Source organism: Oncorhynchus clarkii, chromosome 13, assembly GCF_045791955.1.
Source record: "Oncorhynchus clarkii lewisi isolate Uvic-CL-2024 chromosome 13, UVic_Ocla_1.0, whole genome shotgun sequence".
In the NCBI taxonomy this organism is placed as follows: domain Eukaryota; kingdom Metazoa; phylum Chordata; class Actinopteri; order Salmoniformes; family Salmonidae; genus Oncorhynchus; species Oncorhynchus clarkii.
In genome coordinates, this window is record NC_092159.1 from 20,269,797 (window position 1) to 20,291,052 (window position 21,256).

At 44.6% G+C, this 21,256-nt stretch overlaps 1 protein-coding gene across 1 annotated transcript in view; it reads right to left on the reverse strand.

Annotated features, from left to right (window-relative positions):
• LOC139424551 (syntaxin-8-like) overlaps positions 1-21,256 on the reverse strand; it is a 46,956-nt gene that overhangs the window by 25,002 nt on the left and 698 nt on the right. Inside the window, exons 2-6 of the mRNA XM_071176508.1 lie at positions 21,112-21,211; positions 17,707-17,801; positions 17,257-17,367; positions 12,054-12,184; positions 8,728-8,820 (exon numbers count right to left, since the gene is read on the reverse strand). Of these exons, the coding sequence (XP_071032609.1) occupies positions 8,728-8,820; positions 12,054-12,184; positions 17,257-17,367; positions 17,707-17,801; positions 21,112-21,211 (530 nt within the window). The remainder of the gene's footprint in view (positions 1-8,727; positions 8,821-12,053; positions 12,185-17,256; positions 17,368-17,706; positions 17,802-21,111; positions 21,212-21,256) is intronic.

Genomic DNA, 21,256 nt, shown 5'->3' on the forward strand with positions numbered 1-21,256 from the left:
ACATAAATAAACATTAGACACTCATTTAGGTATGTGGTCTTTCTTCCCAAACCACCATTGGCAGAGGAGTCCATGCATTGGGATAACATCTCTTTAAATCACTCGATGGTTGAGGCAGTACTACACTAGCCTGGTCCCAGAACTGTCTGTGCTGTCATGTGGGGTCGCGCCAATGACCACAAACAGATCTGGGACCAAGCTAAGGTACTACGACACAACCTGAAGAAGTTCCAGAATTCCAAAGCTTGGACTTCCATGAAAAAGGATATGACTTAATCAACTCTGACGGTTGCGTAGAATTGTACTCTTTAATACATGAATGGCAGTTTGCCGCATAGCTCTCTCCTCCAGCTGGACTGTCTTTGTGATTCCATCCTGACCACCTCATGTTTGTCACAAACCCCTTCTGGGGAAAAAAAAAAAAAAAAAAAGATTGGAGAAACCGAACAAACACCTCACTAGCCATTTGTGAGACAGTGCAAGACAAGCAAATGGAACCTCACACAAGAGGTCATTGGGACGTGAAAATAGGGAAACCATTTGCAAAATCAGGGACATGGCACATGCAAGGCCAGCAAATGGAACGTCAAAGAAGACGAAGCTGTACGAAGAAGTGAAAAAGAGTGAATCAATCTCACAGGGAAAACTTAAGTAGACGTTTGAATGATGAAGCTACCTTCTCCAGAAACCCTTTGAGTTCCCACATACTAATTTGCTAGCGGTCGCAAACAGAAGATCATTCATCACCATGCTGTCGCGGTCGCTTGCCCTTGCCTGAATCCCCTTCACCGCCTCATTGTTACTTTGTCCCCTTCCACTCTGCCATAGTGACACTGTGCCCCAGACAGAGACGGATGCAACTACCATCGCATGGGACAAGGAGATGGCATATGATCGATCGCGTCCAGGTCAGGATTTGTCAAACAGGAGGCCCGTCTAGCATTTTCCCGCCTTGGCTATTTTTTGTCACTCGATCACAGAGCAGTGTCATTATGAATGGGGTGGGCAGTGAATTCACATTCCTACAGCAGCGCTAGTCTGCACAGTAGACATTCCCAGATAATGTAGACATTATCCTGGATAATGACGTGGTTTTAACCAGCTTCTCCCGCTGGATTGGTTGTTCCCAGTTCTTGCTCAATTACAACTTGATCACATTTGTCAGATGATCTCTATGAGAAAAAAGCAGGAGGGAAGCGTAACTGCTGTGAGATATTCAGAATACGTCATTTCAAATGTCCTTTCCTCCAAAGGCTATTAAAATGACTGCATATGGAAAGACCTGTGCAGCCCACCACCTTCTCGCCCAGAGTTCTGTCCACAAACCTCTGGCAAGTTCCCAGGCCTTTCAGAAAATATTTTCCATCTGAGTCAGAAGTTTAGAGTGTCACAGTCACCAAGTGGGCATGAACCCGGTTTTAAAAGCTGAGGCAGACCCTAGGTACTGATTTAGGCTCAGCTTACCCTCCCCAAATCCTAACCATAATCAAAAGGAAAGAAAATGTTAAACTGACCTTAGATCAGTGTCCCTACTCTGACCTATAAAACACCCGACTCAGAGGAAGTGACTAAATATGTACATGCTCTGAGACTGTTACAGAAAGGAGGGCTTCCACAGGACACCTTCGGAGAAGAGAGAGATTTGTGGAAAATAACAGTAGTGTGACTCAAGTCAAATTAGGCTATTCTTCAATGAGAGAGGATACACCACGGCAGCCAGCAGTAGCACTTGACACGTTCAGCGTTCCAAAGCACCATAACACTGAACCTGAAAACTGTCCATGAACCACCAACAGACTTGTTTTAAGGTGTTAGGCTTGAAGGTATGCACAGTGTATTTTCTTATATCTAGTACACGAAGAATCCTCACTCTTTCCAACTATGTGGGGCTGAGTCGTGTCAAACTCCAACCACCAAGTCAGTTGGTCATATCCACCCTCTGTAACTGCTACTCAAAGCTCAGTGACACCAGACAAGAGTTGGGCGTGTCTTCATGCATGACGACGACACCCATTTTCGTGACACAAACACCAGCCCACCCCTCCTTCTTGTGTGGAAAATAAATGGGCTGATCAAATAGCATCAAACAGTGTGTGGAAAATAAATGAACTCATCCATCCATTTGATCAGCCCATGTCGACTATGTTGGATTTTTTAATGAGGCTTGTAATCGGGAAGAGAGACAAACCCTGGAATGAAAGGGTGTGTGTGCGTGTGTGTGTGTGTGTGTATGCACAAACGCTTAACCACACACCCCCATTTCCCTGGTTATTCCAACCAAAGTGAGGGTGTATTGTGGAAAACTAGTCTCTAAAGCTGGAACCCTCCACAGCCCCGCGAAAAGACCCACTTTTACAAGACTGCCTGTCACTCATAATCACAGACCACTGTGACACGGGCTGATGTCATTGTTCCAGACCCGAATCAGAGAAATATCAACACCAATAAAGTCAAACAATGTTGATTCTAGCAGCAAAAAAATAATCATTTTGTTGATATAGAACATTTAGTGAGACGCACAGGCACATTTTCTACCACATTGAATTTGGAAAGAAAAAAATATGGTTGATTTCTGCCCACATCGTGTCGGGAAATGTGAATACGCCTGGTGATGATACACATCATAAATAATCTCCACACCCAAAAATGTAAGATTCACTTTTTATTTTTATAGGTATTGCAGAAAAAAAAGATCTAAAGTATTTCTTGTCTTCACAGTTCACACCTGCAAAGCTTGGGGATTGAAATTGTTACTACTTTACACAACTCCTCCTCACCATTTCATTATGATGTTTTAAGACGGGGCTGGAAGAGAAACCCGAGGGCCTCGGGTTCATTTCTTACACTCATAACAGGTCACCTTCACAGATGACCCTGGCTTCAAGCTCTTTCCCAAAAAGGAGCCGACTGCAACCTCCACTGCACTCAGGTCAGAGGCTAGCTCCGGGCACAGAGCTTAATCTATTTACAGGGAAACACTGCAACAGGACTGAGATCAGGAGAAAAACAGAACCCCTAAAAAGACGGAGAGAGGGAACACTCAAACTGTCAGAGTCTAGGCTTTTTAAATGAAAAACATTTTCTCTGCCTCTCCATAAGCATTCTGCTATCCTGTTACTTTTTACGTTGTCGATTTTGTCATTTAATACAAGTAAGAAATGCAGCACCTACAAAGCTGTACGAAGCAATAATACGGGTCACTTAAGTACAACTCGGCAAGAAAAACATTCCAAACGCTTATTCTCATGAAGTATGCAGAAAACATTAATCGAACCTCTGTGTCTCATATAAGCGCATATAAAGCATTAACTGTTCTGTTAGGTAGATGTGTGTGTGTGTGTGTGTTCCCTGAGTGTGTGCGTGCCTGCAGGCCCGCATTCCATCATGCATTTGTGTATATAGCCCTATAGCTTAAAGACCTTTTTAAAACACCAGCCCATTCTTAATTGTACCATCAAATACAGTATGCCCATCAGAACCTGGGTGGTATGATGTCTTCAGGGTGGCATGGCTTGATTTGGTGTGGATCCAAGTCACCCACCAGTTTCTCCAGCCTGCAGACACAGCTTCCTCTCCCCCAGCACCCGCAAGGCCTGTGGGGCCCTATGCGGACTGTTCAGACCCTAAATCAAGAATGGGAACTCCCAGGACAATAACAATCAGTATGCCTGGCTGTTTGAAGTCCTTCCCTGGCCTCCCCTGCTCACCACGCTGTGTGATATATCCTATTTTTCCACCTGTCCCACACCTCTTCTGGGACCATGACATCTCGGCCATAACTCACACAGAGGGGAGAGAGAGAAGAAGGAGTGGAGAGAGATGAGGTAGAGAGAGGGGTAGGTAGAGAGAGGGGTAGGTGGAGAGAGGGGTAGGTGGAGAGAAGGGTAGGTGGAGAGAAGGGTAGGTGGAGAGAAGGGTAGGTGGAGAGAGGGGTAGGTAGAGAGAGGGGTAGGTGGAGAGAGGGGTAGGTGGAGAGAGAGGAGGGAGAGAGAGGGGTAGGTGGAGAGAGGAGGGAGAGAGAGGGCTAGGTGGAGAGAGGGTTAGGTGGAGAGAGGGTTAGGTGGAAAGAGAGGGGTAGGTGGAAAGAGAGGGGTAGGTGGAGAGAGGAGGGAGAGAGGGGGGTAGGTGGAGAGAGAGGAGGTAAAGAGAGGGGTAGGTGGAGAGAGGGGTAGGTGGAGAGAGGGGTAGGTGGAGAGAGGGGTAGGTAGAGAGAGGGGTAGGTAGAGAGAGGGGTAGGTCGAGAGAGAGGAGGGAGAGAGAGGGGTAGGTGGAGAGAGAGGAGGGAGAGAGAGGGGTAGGTGGAGAGAGGAGGGAGAGAGAGGGCTAGGTGGAGAGAGGGTTAGGTGGAGAGAGGGTTAGGTGGAAAGAGGGTTAGGTGGAAAGAGGGTTAGGTGGAAAGAGGGTTAGGTGGAAAGTGAGGGGTAGGTGGAGAGAGGAGGGAGAGAGGGGGGTAGGTGGAGAGAGGGGAGGGAGAGAGGGGGGTAGGTTGAGAGAGAGGAGGGAGAGAGAGGGGTAGGTGGAGAGAGTGGTAGGTGGAGAGAGGGGGGAGAGGGGGGTAGGTGGAGAGAGAGGAGGTAGAGAGAGGGGTAGGTGGAGAGAGGGGTAGGTAGGGAGAGGGGTAGGTAGAGAGAGGGGTAGGTAGAGAGAGAAGAGGTAGAGAGAGGGGTAGGTAGAGAGATGGATAGGTGGAGAGAGAGGAGGGAGAGAGAGGGGTAGGGAGAGAGAGAGGAGGGAGAGAGAGGGTTAGGTGGAGAGAGAGGAGGTAGAGAGAGGGGTAGGTGGAGAGAGGGGTAGGTAGGGAGAGGGTTAGGTAGGGAGAGGGTTAGGTGGAGAGAGGGGTAGGTGGAGAGAGAAGAGGTAGAGAGAGGGGTAGGTAGAGAGAGGGGTAGGTAGAGAGAGGATGTAGAGAGAGGGGTAGGTGGAGAGAGAGGAGGGAGAGAGAGGGGTAGGTGGAGAGAGGAGTGAGAGAGAGGGGTAGGTGGAGAGAGGAGGGAGAGAGAGGGGTAGGTGGAGAGAGAGGAGGTAGAGAGAGGGGTAGGTGAGAGAGAGGAGGTAGAGAGGGGTAGGTGGAGAGAGAGGAGAGAGAGAGGGGTAGGTGGAGAGAGAGGAGGTAGAGAGAGGGGTAGGTGGAGAGAGAGGAGAGAGAGAGGGGTAGGTGGAGAGAGAGGCGGTAGAGAGAGGGTAGGTGGAGAGAGAGGAGGTAGAGAGAGGGTTAGGTGAGAGAGAGGAGGTAGAGAGAGGGGTAGGTGGAGAGAGAGGAGAGAGAGAGAGGGGTAGGTGGAGAGAGAGGAGGTAGAGATAGGGGTAGGTGGAGAGAGAGGAGAGAGAGAGGGGTAGGTGGAGAGAGAGGAGGTAGAGAGAGGGGTAGGTGGAGAGAGAGGGGTAGGTGGAGAGAGAGGAGAGAGAGAGGGGTAGGTGGAGAGAGAGGAGGTAGAGAGAGGGGTAGGTGGACGGGGCAGAGGAGGTAAAGAGGAGGCAGAGAGTAAGAGGGAAAAGTAGGGAGAGAGAAAGATAGAGAGGAAAGAGAGGGTAAAAGAGAGGTTAATGCCTCGATCACACCCATAGCGTTATTGCGCAAAAATGGTACGCGACATCCTCGGGATGTGTGTGCAACAAAAGTTCAACATCCACCTTCTGCTACCATTTCTGCCAAGCCGCCTACGTTCGAGAAATCCAACGTCTGCATCACACAGAACACACTGCAATGCAATGCTGCAAGGCAAACGCAGTGCACAGTTGGAAACTAATGACCTTCTGGTTTACCAAAATGCAACGACACTGTCGGTGGGATCGAGGCGTAAGGGGAGAAAATACAGAGAAGGGAGAGGAGAAGGGCAGAAGTAACGAGGGGAGGAAGAGAGAAAGCGAGGGAAGCCTGAAGGCTCCAGAGCCCTGAGGGCCTATGTGTGAGACTGGGTGAGTTATAGTTAGTTGGTCTCGTGAACTCTGAGCCCCACTGTAAATTCAGATGGGAAGCCGGTGGAGACTGCAAGATTGGAGCCCCCCCCCCCCCACCTCATCCCTCTGTTTATCACCTCTAAGTAATACCCCCGGGGACAGGCATACAGGTGGGCCGGTCCGTGAGACCAGGCTGGCCTCCTAACACTCTCATTTGCCGGGTTTGGTTTCCATTTCAACCAGGCGGACCTGGTTAGAGGTTCGAACATACACAGGGGACTAGGCTGCGTTTGGAGAAGCAGTCGGTCGTGATCGAAAATATGGAAAGAGTGAAAGAGAGAGAGCCGTTATCAAAATCTTTGGACAAAGTGCACTTTAGGGGAATGTGGACTACCTCGCTAAAATATGAAAGCCACTTTGTATCAGGGCTGAAGTTTTCATTTGCCTGCTCCGCTCGCTTGCTGCGGGGGCATCGGGTCCGGACTCTCAGTTCCACTTACAGCCGCCGCGTCGGACGTTTTTCCCGCCCCGAGGTCTCTTGTTATTGGAAACACTGCGACGCCACGCACTTAAAAAAGAAAGGCGAAAAGAGGAATAAAAATGCGCCGGTTCGGACTCTGAGGATTAAAGGGGAACCAATGATTCCTCTCTAGCTCAATAAGGTAAGAGGAGAGCAGGCTGAAACAATCAAGCCGTTAGCTACCCTCTGACTCGGGGAGGATCGCAGGCCAAACGTCTACTGTTTGTTCCCAGCAGCAGAAGGGAAACTCGTTTTTGTTTCCATCTCAAAAGGTCATTCGATTACGCATCCCTGTGGGATCGGAGTACAGCCTCAGAAAAGGACCATACAAAGTCATCTGACCTAACTTGGAACTGGCCGTCTCAAACAAACACACTATAAATAAATTGAAATATGCATTGAATATTCATTGGTGTCCATCAAAACGGCTGAAGAATATAAACAAAGTGGTGTGATTTTGGGGCTATGGCTTCATCCGCTCCTCTCCGTTATGACTATAGATAGCTAAAACAAGATAACTAAGAAGCTGTTTAACATTATTGGGATATAGCCTACATTTACAATGTCCCAGAGGAAGGGGTCTGGGCTCTTTAGGGAGAGAACATCAATCATGTCATCACATTGTGCTCATGGCGGAGGAAAGAAAAGCACCATTTAGTCCAACGGCCCACTAATTGTCTGGCCCCCGGGGTTGTGGCGTTGTGGTGCGGCCCTGGAACACGCCAAGAACAGCAAGCAGGAACTAATGAACTCAGTGTAACATTCCTCTATCAGACCACTAAGCCCACTCACTCTATACGCTCTACAGTCAATATAGTGACACCAAGCATCTTCCTCTGCCTCTTATGGGCTTTGGGTGTCCTCCACACATCACGAGGGCCCGAACCTATTCTGTCCTCAGAAAACATCGCTTTGAATGTAGACAAAAGGTCAAAAGTGGCAAGTGATCGTTTTTTTGGGGGGCCTTTAAAAACAAACAAAAAAGTGCAGTCAAAAAAGATTTTCCTGTGTTTTATATATATTTCCACACTAGGATGGAATAACACTGTGAAAATGATGGTAAAGCCCTTTTAGTGTAAGAGCTGTTTGAAAAGGCAGCCTGAAATGTCTGCCTGTTTGGACTGCCTGGTGACAACACCAGATGGTAAATGAGTTAATACACCAATAAGAAACAGAGTCCCAAACCACTCTGCCAATAACAGCAAGTTTTCCGTTTTCCCCTCCCCACTCAGACCACTCCCAGACAGTCAGAGCAAAATTGTTGCTGAAGAAATTGTTCTTCGCTACAAAAGCTATTTTTGTTCATTTTAGATTGAAAACAATCCCAGTATGTTACTTAAATGTTACCCAGAAATGATTTGATATTGAGATAAAAATGGCTGCCATGGACATTTAAAAGGAATAATCAGGTGACACTGGAGTCTCTTGTGGTTACAACTAAGACATGTATAGTTGAGATGTAGAGTGTACAGTTGAGGAAACAATGAGATCTAATGGTCCTGCGAGAGGCGGATGATGACTATCTGGCATCCTACAACCTTTTCTCAAGTGCCTCCATCTGTAGACGAATCGGAGCGATATGCTCAGACCTGCCTTCTGCCCGCCGTCTGCCTCCTATGACAGAGCTATTTACAGCAACACAGACATTACCTCAAAGCGGATCTGATTCCAGGACAGCACTTGACTCTCTCGGCAAACGCATTAAAACAGTGCGTCAGGAAGCTCACATTCCTCCTAACCAGACCATACAGCCTGACACAGTCACAGATCCACCCCCAGCAGAGCGCTTCTCCAAGGACGGCTAGACGTTTTCTGAGAGCTCACCGTGAGGTCACTTTAACCATAGACATACATCGTCTCCGTCCCAAATGACACCCTATTTCCTATACGGCGCACTATTTCTGACCAGGATCTGGGCAAACGTAGTGCACTTTGTAGGTAACCGGGTGCCATTTGGGATGAACACTTCACTTAATTCTGTGACTCTGACCAAGGTGGTTTGGAGCACCAGTAAAGGGTACTGACCCCTGTTCCATGACTGAAATAATAGCGTGTCTGATTGATTTCACACAGTGGTTTGGAGTGGGGTGTGGCTGGTAGAACTATGCATGAACTATATACACCCACCCCTTGTTAGGGAGAGACACACACATAATATGATAAAGAGCTTGTGTCTTACTCTAGGGCTGAAAGGTAGGGTGGACTTATCTGATTGACGCAGAGTAGGTTGCAGAAGCAATAGTAGATGTACCACACACACACACACACACACACCACACAGACAGACAGACACACACACCCCTACTTACCATTCTGCTCATCCAGCTCGTTGCCTATATCCTGACCCATCAGCTTCTGTCGGCTGATGACGGCGGCTAACGCGTCCAACCCAGCATCCTGAACTGTTCAGAGAGAGGGAGAGAGAGAAAGGGGTTAACTCGTCCCTGTTCAGCATGATAGAGAGACAGACAGAAATAGAGAAAGGCTCCATAAGAGAGAGACCCATACATTATACCAGGGTTCCCCAACTGGTGGTTCGTGGGCCCAAGGGTGATTTTATTTGGCCCTCCAACTTTTCTGAGCAAAGAAATACAAATCCTGCCAAGGTAAGCGTTGATACTATGATGACAACCTGCTAAACTACACATTTTTTTCCTCAAAAGTATATATCTACAGTGTCTTCAAATGGATTCCATTTGGATTTTTTTGGCCGCTGGCCTACACACAACACCCCTTTTTTTATTATCATTTTTTTTACATTTTATGTTAACAATTTAATTAAAAATGAAAACTGAAATGTCTTGAGTCAAGTATTCAACACCTTTGTTATGGCGAGGCCAAATTAGTTTAGGAGTAAAAATGTGCTTAACAAGTCACATAATACGTTGCTTGGACTCACTCGGTGTGCAATAATAGTGTTTAACATGATTTTTGAATGACTACCTCCTCTCTGTACCCCACACATACAAGTATCTGTAAGCTCCCTCAGTCAAAATTCAAACACAATTTCAAACACAGATCCTTGCAAAGAAGGGCACTTAAAATATATATATATATATTAATTTAAAAAAAAACAGACAATGAATATCCCTTTGAGCATGGTTTGAGCCCCAGTTATTAATTACACTTTGGATGGTGTATCAATACACCCAGTCACTACAAAGATACAGGTGTCCTTCCTAACTCAGTTGCCGGAGAGGAAGGAAACTGCTCCAGGACTTCACCATGAGGCCAATGGTGACTTTATAACAGTTCCAGAGTTTAATGGCTGTGATGGGAGAACACTGAGGATGATCAACAACATTGTAGTTAATTCATAATGCTGTGAAAAGAAAGAAGCCTGTACAGAATACAAATATTCCAAAACATGTATCCTGTTTGCAACAAGGCACTAAAGTAAAATAAATTAACTTTATGTAATGAATACAAATAATTATGTTTGGGGCAAATCAAACAACGCATCATACTCCTCATATTTTCAAGCGTGGTGGCTTCATCATGTAATGGGTATACTTGTCATCAGCATGGACTACAGATTGTTTAAGGATAAAAATAAACGGAATAGAGCTAGGCACAGGCAAAATTCTAGAGGAAAACCTGGTTCAGACGGGGAGAGAAATTCACCTTTCAGCAGGACAATAACCTAAAACACAAGGCCAAATATACACTGGAGTTGCTTATCAAGACATTGAATGTTCCTGAGTGGCCTAGTTACAGTTTTGACTTAAATCTACTTGAAAATCTTTGGCAGGACTTGAAAATGGCAATGATCTAGCAATGATCTACAACCAGCTTGACAAAGCTTGAAGAATAATGTACAATTGTTGTATAATCCAGGTGTGCAAAGCTTATCCAGAAATAATCACAGCTGTAATCGCTGCCAAAGGTGATTGTAACATGTATCGATGAACACTTATGCAATCAAGATATATTCGTGTTTAATTTCTCTTGCTTCTTTTGCAAATGTTGGAATCTTTTTCCCACTTTGACAGAGTAATATGTGTAGATCATTGACAAAAAAAAAAAAAGTGCACTTAAATTCATTTTAATCCCACCTCGTTGCACATCAAAATGTGGAAAAGGTCAAGGGGTGTGAATACTTTCTGAAGGCACTGTATATATTTGTATTTGTTGTAGTTGCTGTACACCAGACGGTAAAAACACCAAATCAGCTCTAAGGGATCTTCATTTAGGAAATCTGTTCCAAAGTATTCACACTCATCATAGAGAGAGATACGTGATCGCATACAAATGTAAGCAAGGTTTGAAAATATGATGTTTTAGTGAAATACATCTGTTTGGGCTTCTTTGCGGTCAATTTGCGGTCTACAAATGATTTGTAATTGCGCTCCGTCCCCCTGACCATCCCCTCAAGAAGAAACAAAAATGGTCCCATGGCTGAATCTAGTTGATGATTCCTGCATTATACAGTTCATCAATAAACAACCCATAATAAGGAAAACCCCATTCAACTACCATACAAATACTCTAGAGCACATTACGCATCCACACAAAAATGTGTCAAATATAGCAGCGGAGAAGTGGTAAAAACTATAAAGACATGCCGAAATTCTTCTTTAATGACCCAGTGGTAGAGAGGGAGAAAGGTTGTGCACTGCTTTCACAGGGCAACCCTTTGGTGAGTAGGAATGACGCGATTGGGGTTCAGCACTGGGGAACAAGACTAGGGGGCAGCGTGCCCCAGGTGACTCACTAGCACTTAAAACGCACACACACGCACGGCAAATACATGCATTTATGCACAAACAAACACACACACACGCACACCTCAGCCTGACTTCTGTTATTCTAACTGTACAGGGTGAAAAAGGAGAGGGGGGCAGCTGAACAGTGACTTTGTGACAGAGACGGATACATAACTTGTGGGAAACTATCATTCTCTATCACAATTTTACAGAGTGGTGTTACACTGAGTTTGTCCAGGTTTTAGTATGTGCTTCATGGGGGTTCAGGGAATTGGTGAGGAGAGAAGGCCCCTTGTCTCTGTATTTGACACTGACACCACCACAGGAATCTGGGCGACCACAGATTTGGTCGCTCACTATAGGCCCTAAACTTCCATCTGGAAATCCCAATGGGGGCTCAAAACCTTGATGCGGTTTCACTGTATCCCCACAATACTGACAAACTGACAATAGCCAGATCGCAGCCAGAACCGTAATGGAGACATAACAGGAGAGTCATGTTGAGTCAGGTGAACTGTACTAGGATCAGCCTGGATGTTGTCGTTTACAGTCCATGTGGAAATGATTTAGGAACTGGGAGAGGCAGGGAAAACGAATCTGCCGAATGTGAGTTACTGTGTTCACCTCATCCTGTGACAGTGTGGATTTAGTTATCAAGGTGTAGCCTCGAGGAGGACCGCCACCTCTGTGTTTCCTACTAGAGGCACTGATCACAGGTCAGTTTTGCATCCCACTCCTCTAATGGGTAAAGTTAGGACTCTGAAGGTACAAGCTAATCCTAGATCTGATCAGGGGTCTATTCAGAATCAGTGATGTGAAACGTTCTGACTGTTGCAGATAGATATACAATGAATAGAGCTGACGACACCCCCTAGTCCACCTGACAGTTCTACAGCATGCACTTCGATCTGAACGTGGTGTAACCTTACCTTCGATGATGTGCTGCTGCTGCTGTTTGATGGCGGAGAAGCCCAGGCCCCTGGTCTCCTCTGGCTCGTGGACCAGCCAGGGGTTGACCGCGGCCCCCCCTTCTGCCCCCGCCCCAGCCATCAGGGTCGACCTGGGGAATGTCACACAACAACATGATCAGCATGCCAAGGGTGTAGCGAACGCACTCCCTGTGCCTGTCAATCACCTGACCGGGACACGCGTCCGAACAACTGACACGCGCCATCAACCCTCGGTTTCGCAACTAAACAAGGTACAACTGACACGCGTCCGAACAACTGACACGCGTCAACCCTCGGCTCCGCAAACAAACACGGTACAACGGATACGTGTGCAACCTCTGTAGCAAGCAGTTACATCTGTAACACTCATGTTACTCATCTGATGTTGCCTTTTGTAACATGTCCTTCCCTTCAGAACCCTTCAGATGAGACAAGGCTTATTTATTTTCCTGTTTGGTTTTTACGTTCTGAACAAGGAAGCAGATATGTTTTTGTTGCTTTAAAAAAAAAAAACTAGGACCGGCTTGTTCGACATGTAAACACTGCATGCTAATCATACACAGCCACAGGCCCTCAAGTTTCCAGTCGAGTTTCACTCTGACTGACACACACACAAACAGACCAGAGTGCTCTTGTTGTGTTGTGTAGCGCTTTACACTGTTGTGTGGTTTCGAGCTATTTTTCTGGTAATGGGAAAAAGCTGTCTGAGGCTGCCTCAGACCCAGAGGATGTGTTGCGGTGAAGTGTCAAGGTCTCTGTTAGATCAATCCCGTCCGTCAAGACAGTGTCTCCTACTGGTCAGACCCAGGTCCAGCAATTCCCCTCAGACAGAGCTGACTGGACAGACTGGAGGACTGGCATTGGGTGTCAGGGGACCTTGGGGGATAGCCATGTTCTGTCAGGGAAATTAGGATTGTGGCCATTGGCTGTCAGAAGTAGGCACTTAAAAAAATCTCCTCCACTTCCTTTAACAAAGCCCATTGACTACAATATCATACAGCTCATCAAATCCTTGTGGTACAAGAATGAAAAAAATATGTAATTGTAGATGTGATTCCAGGCTCATAACAAACCACAATGTCACCAGGTAAAGTAATAGTGTGATCAGAAACCTCAAATAGGTATACTTGTGGACGTTGTGAAGTTCCTCTCCTCAAGCTGGTATTGGACAGGACAGGTTGTCCAAACTTGGCGCTCAAAGTTGGTTGTGATGTGTGTCAAGCATGGCGCCATGACGCCACCTCCTTCCTTCCTCTTTCCGGGGCGAGTGTGAAATTTGAAGCACCACAAACTCCCTCTCTTTACTCCTTGGCCCAGCTTACTTAGCAGCGGCGGCCGGGGCGAGACAAGGAGGCCGGCAGCCAGCGCTAAGCTAATCTTTCTGACATGTTTGGTAACTATCCTACCGCGTGGCGGATCTCCACTTCCTCCCGACTGTGTGAAGATTAAAGCTTATCCAATTAACCGCCCACTGGGGCCCGCCAACTTAATCAGGCATCTCTGGGCAGCCCGTATCACACTCCACCGCCGCCGAGGACCCGATAGACAGACAGGCCTCTGAGGCTCTAACTCGGACAGGGCCGATTTAACTAATTTCGACTTGTTGCAGGAGTGATCAAATATAAAGTCTCTTCATGTAGACTTGTGGTGTCTCCCTTGTTGTGATGTGTGCTATGTCCTATTTATTTTTACAAATGTTATCCCAGCCCCTGTCCTCTTCAGGAGGCCTTTTGCCTTTTGGTAGGCCGACATTGTAAATAAGAATTTGTTCTAAACTGACTTGCCTAGTTAAATAAAAGTTAAAAACATTAAATATAAGGAGAGATTGATGAAGGGAAAAGGAGCGGTAAGGGGCTGGGGGGTGTTCCAAAGGGGTCAGGGGTGCAGTGAGCCTTCAAAATTGAGGTGCCGTGTCCCTTCTTTGCTTGATTAGAGGCTAATCTCTCTCTCTAATGTATTGTTTAACAAATAAAATAAGCCCCCTTATCCCGGACCAACCCCTCTCCTCGAAAAAAATCGAACAGCTTAGGTTATCCAAGCGAGGCTAATACCCACCCACCCAAAAGACCACCCACCAAGTGCCAGGCCTACCTACCCACTACCCACCTCCTCTCAAATCATCCACCCACCCCACATCAGCATCAAAGTACAGAATGTTCTGTACATCAAAATACAGTACCAGTCAAAAGTTCAGACACACCTACTCATTCAAGGGTTTCTTTATTTGTACTATTTTCTACATTGTAGAATAACAGTGAAAGACATCAAAACTATGAAATAACACATACGGAATCATGTAGTAACCCAAAAAGTGTTACAAATCAAAACATTTTATATTTGAAATTCTTCAAAGTAGCCACCATTTGCCTTGATGACAGCTTTACACACTCTTGGCATCCTCTCAACCAGCTTCACCTGGAATGCTTTTCCAACAGTCTTGAAGGAGTTCCCACATATGCTGAGCACTTGTTGTCTGCTTTTCCTTCACTCTGCAGTCCAACTCATCCCAAACCATCTCAATCGGGTTGAGGTCGGGTGATTGTGGAGGCCAGGTCATCTGATGCAGCACTCCATCATTCTCCTTCATGGTCAAATAGCCCTTACACAGTCTGGAGGTGTTTTGGGTCAATGTCCTGTTGAAAAACAAATGATAGTCCCACTAAGCGCAAACCAGATGGGATGGCGTAGTGCTGCAGAATGTTGTGGTAGACATGCTGGTTAAGTATGCCTTGAATTCTAAATAAATCACAGACAGTGTCACCAGCAAAGCACCCCCACACCATCACACCTCCTCCTCCATGCTTCACGGTGGGAACCACACATGCGGAGATCCTCCGTTCACCTTCTCTGCATCTCACAAAGACACTGTGGTTGGAACCACAAATCTAAAATTTGGACTCATCAGACCAAAGGACAGATTTCCACCGGTCTAATGTCCATTGCTCGTGTTTCTTGGCCAAAGGAAGTCTCTTCTTTTTATTGGTGTCCTTTAGTAGTGGTTTCTTGCAGCAATTCGACCATGAAGGCCTGATTCACGCAGTCTCATGTGAACAGTTGATATTGAGATGTGACTGTTACTTGAACTCTGTGAAGCATTTATTTGGGTTGCAATTTCTGAGGCTGGTAACTAATGAACTAGTCCTCTACTGCAGAGGTAACTGAGTCTTCCTTTCCTGTGACGGTCCTCATGAGAGAAAGTTTCATCATAGCACTTGATGGTTTTTGCAACTGCACTTGAAGAAACTTTAAAAGTTATTGAAGTTTTCCGGATTGACTGACCTTCATTGGACTGTCGTTTCTTTTTTCTTATTTGAGCTGTTCTTGGCATAATATGGACTTGGTCTTTTACCAAATAGGGCTATCTTCTGTATACCACCCATACCTTGTCATAACACAACTGATTGGCTCAAAAGCATTAAGGAAAGAAAAGCATTCCAGGTGAAGCTGGTTGAGAGAATGCCAAGAGTGTGCAAAGCTGTCATTTTTTTCATTGAACCTTTATTTAGGCAAGTCAGTTAAGAACAAATTCTTATTTACAATGACAGCCTAGGAACAGTGGGTAAACTGCCTTGTTCAGGGGCAGAATGACAGATTTTTATCTTGTCAGCTCGGGGATTTGATCGAGCAACCTTTCGATTACTGGCCCAACGCACTAGGCTACCTGCAGTCATCAAGGCAAAGGGTGGCTACTTTGAAGAAGAAAAAAAAATCTAAATATATTTGATATTTTAACACTTTTGGGGTTACTACATGATCCCATATGTGTTATTTAATATTTTTTTTTATCTCTTTCGCTATTATTCCACAATGTAAAAAATAGTAAAAATAAAGAAAAACCCTGGAATGAGTAGGTGTGTCCAAACTTTTGACTGGTACTGTATATTTTCCCGGGGAAACTTGAAACGGTAAGATGACAAGAGTAAGATCAACTGTGTAATTCATTGGTTGCCATTTGATTTAGTTATGGGCCACCAATGTTCGTAATTGGCTGTGGGATCTATAAAAAGGCTAAAAGCAAGCGTTCCCTTCCCTCCCCGCTTTCAGCCCCTAAGTGGATTAATCCAAACAAGAAAGTCAGTGAAACACGTATAAACGGAGCAGTCTCAGTTCAGACTGATAAGAAAATAGTTAAAGTTTCTAAAGTCTGCTCATTTGATCAATCGATGACTGATCCTGAGTTTTACCTCACTTTTACCACACACGGCCATCCACTATTCCTTGAAGATAAATTGAAAACCTCTGTATTATCCCTGTAGCATGTGCGTTATTAAAAGAACACGATCCTGTCAAATGAATGGAGTTTGACCCTCATTTAATTTCATACAAAACATACTCAAACCCTGACAGCGGAAGTCCATGCCGTTACCACTGAGTGAGCGTCATTCATTTCACCTCCTGGCTGTCCAAATATATGTCACCTGGGATGGAGCAGGTCATGCCCGATGCTAAGTAATGACCATTTTCCAAAGTGTTTTCCTAAGCTCCTGTACAGAGCTGTCACTACAATTAAGAATAATATGAGAATACAGGATATAGCCGGTGGCGTCCAGTGCTTTGATTGGTCCACTGGCAGATGAGGATGACAGGATGAGGATATGAGCTCAGCGGAGAGTGATAAACTATAAACTCGAAAAGCTTGGGTTGCACATCCGACCCCTTTAATTTTTTCACTGAGCCTCAGTGTACCAGTGTCGGGAAGTGCCAAGCGTGTGATCACCAGTGCAAGGCAAGCAAAGCCTCTTGATGAATGAGAAACTGAGCGGTGTAGAAGTCAACTGCCCTGCGCCGGGCCCCAATATGGCAGACTAGACTTCCAAAGGCATCCAATGGGCTCAGGCAAAAGGTCGTACGGAAGTCCAAAGACAAAGTTAGTGACCGTGGATCCGTTAGACCCTTTAGACACATCTGGGCTGAGACTAATTGGCAGCACTAGCAGATAGAAAGAGATAGTTCTCTGCAGGCAGGATGGGCTTTGGTGCATCACCAATTGCCTATGACTGCTGTTCAGGTTCTGGTCCATTTACATTCACTTACAATGAGTGGCGTATGCTGAAAGGAGACTTAATGAGCTGTGTGTGTGTGTGTGTGTGTGTGTGTGTGTGTGTGTGTAAATGACTTATACTTAACGAGCTGTGTGTGTGTAAATGACTTATACTTAATGAACTGTAAGAGGGAGAAATACCTTGAGGGCTCTGGCTGTGCAACGTCACCCTTGAACGTGGCATTTAGCTGCTTGTCCCTGGTGACCAGGTCGTCAACAAGGTTCTGTCTCCGATCGGCTTCCGACTGCATTCTGGAAGGGCGGTTGTATTAAGGTCGAGATTATGGTAAAAAAAATACATAATTTAGACCCCAGAACATGATTAACAAGAAAATTGACTATTATTTTACTAACATTCATCTATAAAGTAACAGACAATGCAAATCACAGATTTTCATTGCAGAAAGTGAAGGATTGATGCAATTTCTTACAAAACACTGCCCTCTACAGGACCTTTACATACAGGACCTTCACATACAACTACTATGCAGTGTCATGAATGTGAAACCAAACCGGTTTGGGGCACTGTGCTGCGTGTCATCAGTCACATGACCAGGAGGACCAGTGATCATGTGGTGAAAGGAAGGATACATTCGCCGGGAGGACGAGACTCGGAGCAAACTCTCTCTGAGCTGGTTGATGTTCTGTTTCAGCTTCTGTAGCGACGCTCGCAGTGTCATGTTCATCTGGACAGACAAATAAACACTTCTACAGTCAATTCCTAAGCATGAAATACAGTAGCTACAGTGCCTTTAGAAAGTATTCACACTCCTTTACTTTTTCCACATTTTGTTGTGTTACAGCCTGAATTTAAAATGGATTCAATTGAGATTTTGTGTCACTGATCTACACACAATACCCCACAATGTCAATGTGGAATTTTGTTTGTAGAAAATGTTAGCAATTAATACACAATGAAAAGCTGAAATGTCTTTAGTCAACAAGTATTCAACGCCTTTGTAATAGCAAGCCTAAATATGTTCAGGAGTAGAAATGTGCTTAACAAATCGCAGAATAAGTTGCATGTACTATTTCACTGTTCAATAAAAGTGGTTAACATGATTTTTTTTTATAACTACCTCATCTCTGTACCCCACACATACAATTACCTGTATCAAGTAGTGAATTTGAAGCACAGATTTAACCACATAGACCAGGGAGGTTTTTCAATGCCTCGCAAAGAAGGGTACCAATTGGTAGATGTGTACAACTTTAAAAAGTAGACGCTGAATATCCCTTTGAGTGTGTTGAAGTGGTTAATTAGGCTTTGGATGGTGTATCAATACACGAGTCACTACAAAGATCCTGGTGTCCTTCCTAACTCAGTTGCCGGAGAGGAAGGAAACCATTCAGGGATTTCACCATGAGGCCAATGTTGATTTTAAAACAGTTAGAGTTTAATATGGTTGTGATATGAGAAAACTGAGGATGCATCAACATTGTAGTTACTCCACAATACTGACATAAATTACAGAGTGAAAAAGGGAAGCCTGCAAAGAATAAGAATGTTCCAAATAAGGCATCCTGTTTGCAACAAGGCACTTAATACTGCAAAGAAATGTGCCAAAGAAATGAACTTTTTGTCCTGAATAGAAAGCATTTACAGTGCCTTGCGAAAGTATTCGGCCCCCTTGAACTTTGCGACCTTTTGCCACATTTCAGGCTTCAAACATAAAGATATAAAACTGTATTTTTTTGTGAAGAATCAACAACAAGTGGGACACAATCATGAAGTGGAACGACATTTATTGGATATTTCAAACTTTTTTAACAAATCAAAAACTGAAAAATTGGGCGTGCAAAATTATTCAGCCCCCTTAAGTTAATACTTTGTAGCGCCACCTTTTGCTGCGATTACAGCTGTAAGTCGCTTGGGGTATGTCTCTATCAGTTTTGCACATCGAGAGATTGACATTTTTTCCCATTCCTCCTTGCAAAACAGCTCGAGCTCAGTGAGGTTGGATGGAGAGCTTTCTTGAACAGCAGTTTTCAGTTCTTTCCACAGATTCTCGATTGGATTCAGGTCTGGACTTTGACTTGGCCATTCTAACACCTGGATATGTTTATTTTTGAACCATTCCATTGTAGATTTTGCTTTATGTTTTGGATCATTGTCTTGTTGGAAGACAAATCTCCGTCCCAGTCTCAGGTCTTTTGCAGACTCCATCAGGTTTTCTTCCAGAATGGTCCTGTATTTGGCTCCATCCATCTTCCCATCAATTTTAACCATCTTCCCTGTCCCTGCTGAAGAAAAGCAGGCCCAAACCATGATGCTGCCACCACCATGTTTGACAGTGGGGATGGTGTGTTCAGGGTGATGAGCTGTGTTGCTTTTACGCCAAACATAACGTTTTGCATTGTTGCCACAAAGTTCAATTTTGGTTTCATCTGACCAGAGCACCTTCTTCCACATGTTTGGTGTGTCTCCCAGGTGGCTTGTGGCAAACTTTAAACAACACTTTTTATGGATATCTTTAAGAAATTGCTTTCTTCTTGCCACTCTTCCATAAAGGCCAGATTTGTGCAATATACGACTGATTGTTGTCCTATGGACAGAGTCTCCCACCTCAGCTGTAGATCTCTGCAGTTCATCCAGAGACATCATGGGCCTCTTGGCTGCATCTCTGATCAGTCTTCTCCTTGTATGAGCTGAAAGTTTAGAGGGACGGCCAGGTCTTGGTAGATTTGCAGTGGTCTGATACTCCTTCCATTTCAATATTATCGCTTGCACAGTGCTCCTTGGGATGTTTAAAGCTTGGGAAATCTTTTTGTATCCAAATCCGGCTTTAAACTTCTTCACAACAGTATCTCGGACCTGCGTGGTGTGTTCCTTGTTCTTCATGATGCTCTCTGCGCTTTTAACGGACCTCTGAGACTATCACAGTGCAGGTGCATTTATATGGAGACTTGATTACACACAGGTGGATTGTATTTATCATCATTAGTCATTTAGGTCAACATTGGATCATTCAGAGATCCTCACTGATCTTCTGGAGAGAGTTTGCTGCACTGAAAGTAAAGGGGCTGAATAATTTTGCACGCCCAATTTTTCAGTTTTTGATTTGTTAAAAAAGTTTCAAATATCCAATAAATGTCGTTCCACTTCATGATTGTGTCCCACTTGTTGTTGATTCTTCACAAAAAAATACAGTTTTATATCTTTATGCTTGAAGCCTGAAATGTGGCAAAAGGTCGCAAAGTTCAAGGGGGCCGAATACTTTCGCAAGGCACTGTATGTTTGGGGAAAATCCAACACAACACATCACTGAGTACCACTCTTGGCTGCATCATGTTATGGGTATGCTTGTCATCGGCAGGGACTAAAGGATAAAAAGAAACGGAATACAGCTATAATCACAGGCAAAATCCTATAGATAAACCTGAGTCAGTCTGCTTTCCACCAGACACTGGGAGATGAATTCACCTTTCAGCAGGACAATAACCTAAAACACAAGGCCAAATATACACTGGAGTTGCTTACCAAGACCACATTGAATGTTCCTGGTTGGCCTAGTTACAGTTTTGAGATAAATCGTCTTGAAAATCTATGGCAAGACTTAAAAATGTCTGTCTAGCAATAATCAACATTCAACTTGACAGAGCTTGAAGAATGTTTAAAAGAATAATGGGCAAATATTGTACAATCCAGGTGTGCAAAGATCTTAGAGACTTTTCCAAAAAGACTGCAAACGGTGCTTCTACAAAGTATTGTATCAGGGGTTTGAAAACATACGTAAATTATATATTTCTGTATTTCATTAAAAAAAATGTGCCAACATTTCTAAAAACATGTTTTCACTGTCATTATGAAGTATTGTGTATATGGTAGATGATTGAGGGAAAAAAATATATTCAATACATTTTGAATTCAGGCTGCAACACAACAAAATGTGGAATAAGTCAAGGGGTATGAATACTTCCTGAAGGCACTGCTATATACTTTTGAGGAAACAAATGTGTAGTTTAGCAGTTTGTCATCATAGTATCAACGCTTACCTTTGCAGGATTCCCTCTTGTCCTCTGTTGTCTGTTTCTTTCATGAATGTTCTCTGCAATTTCTTGAACAAGGCGGCAAGTGGCATCATAATTCTGTAACCTACAAAACCAGGTTGGTATAAAATGATCTTGAGTATAGTTGTTT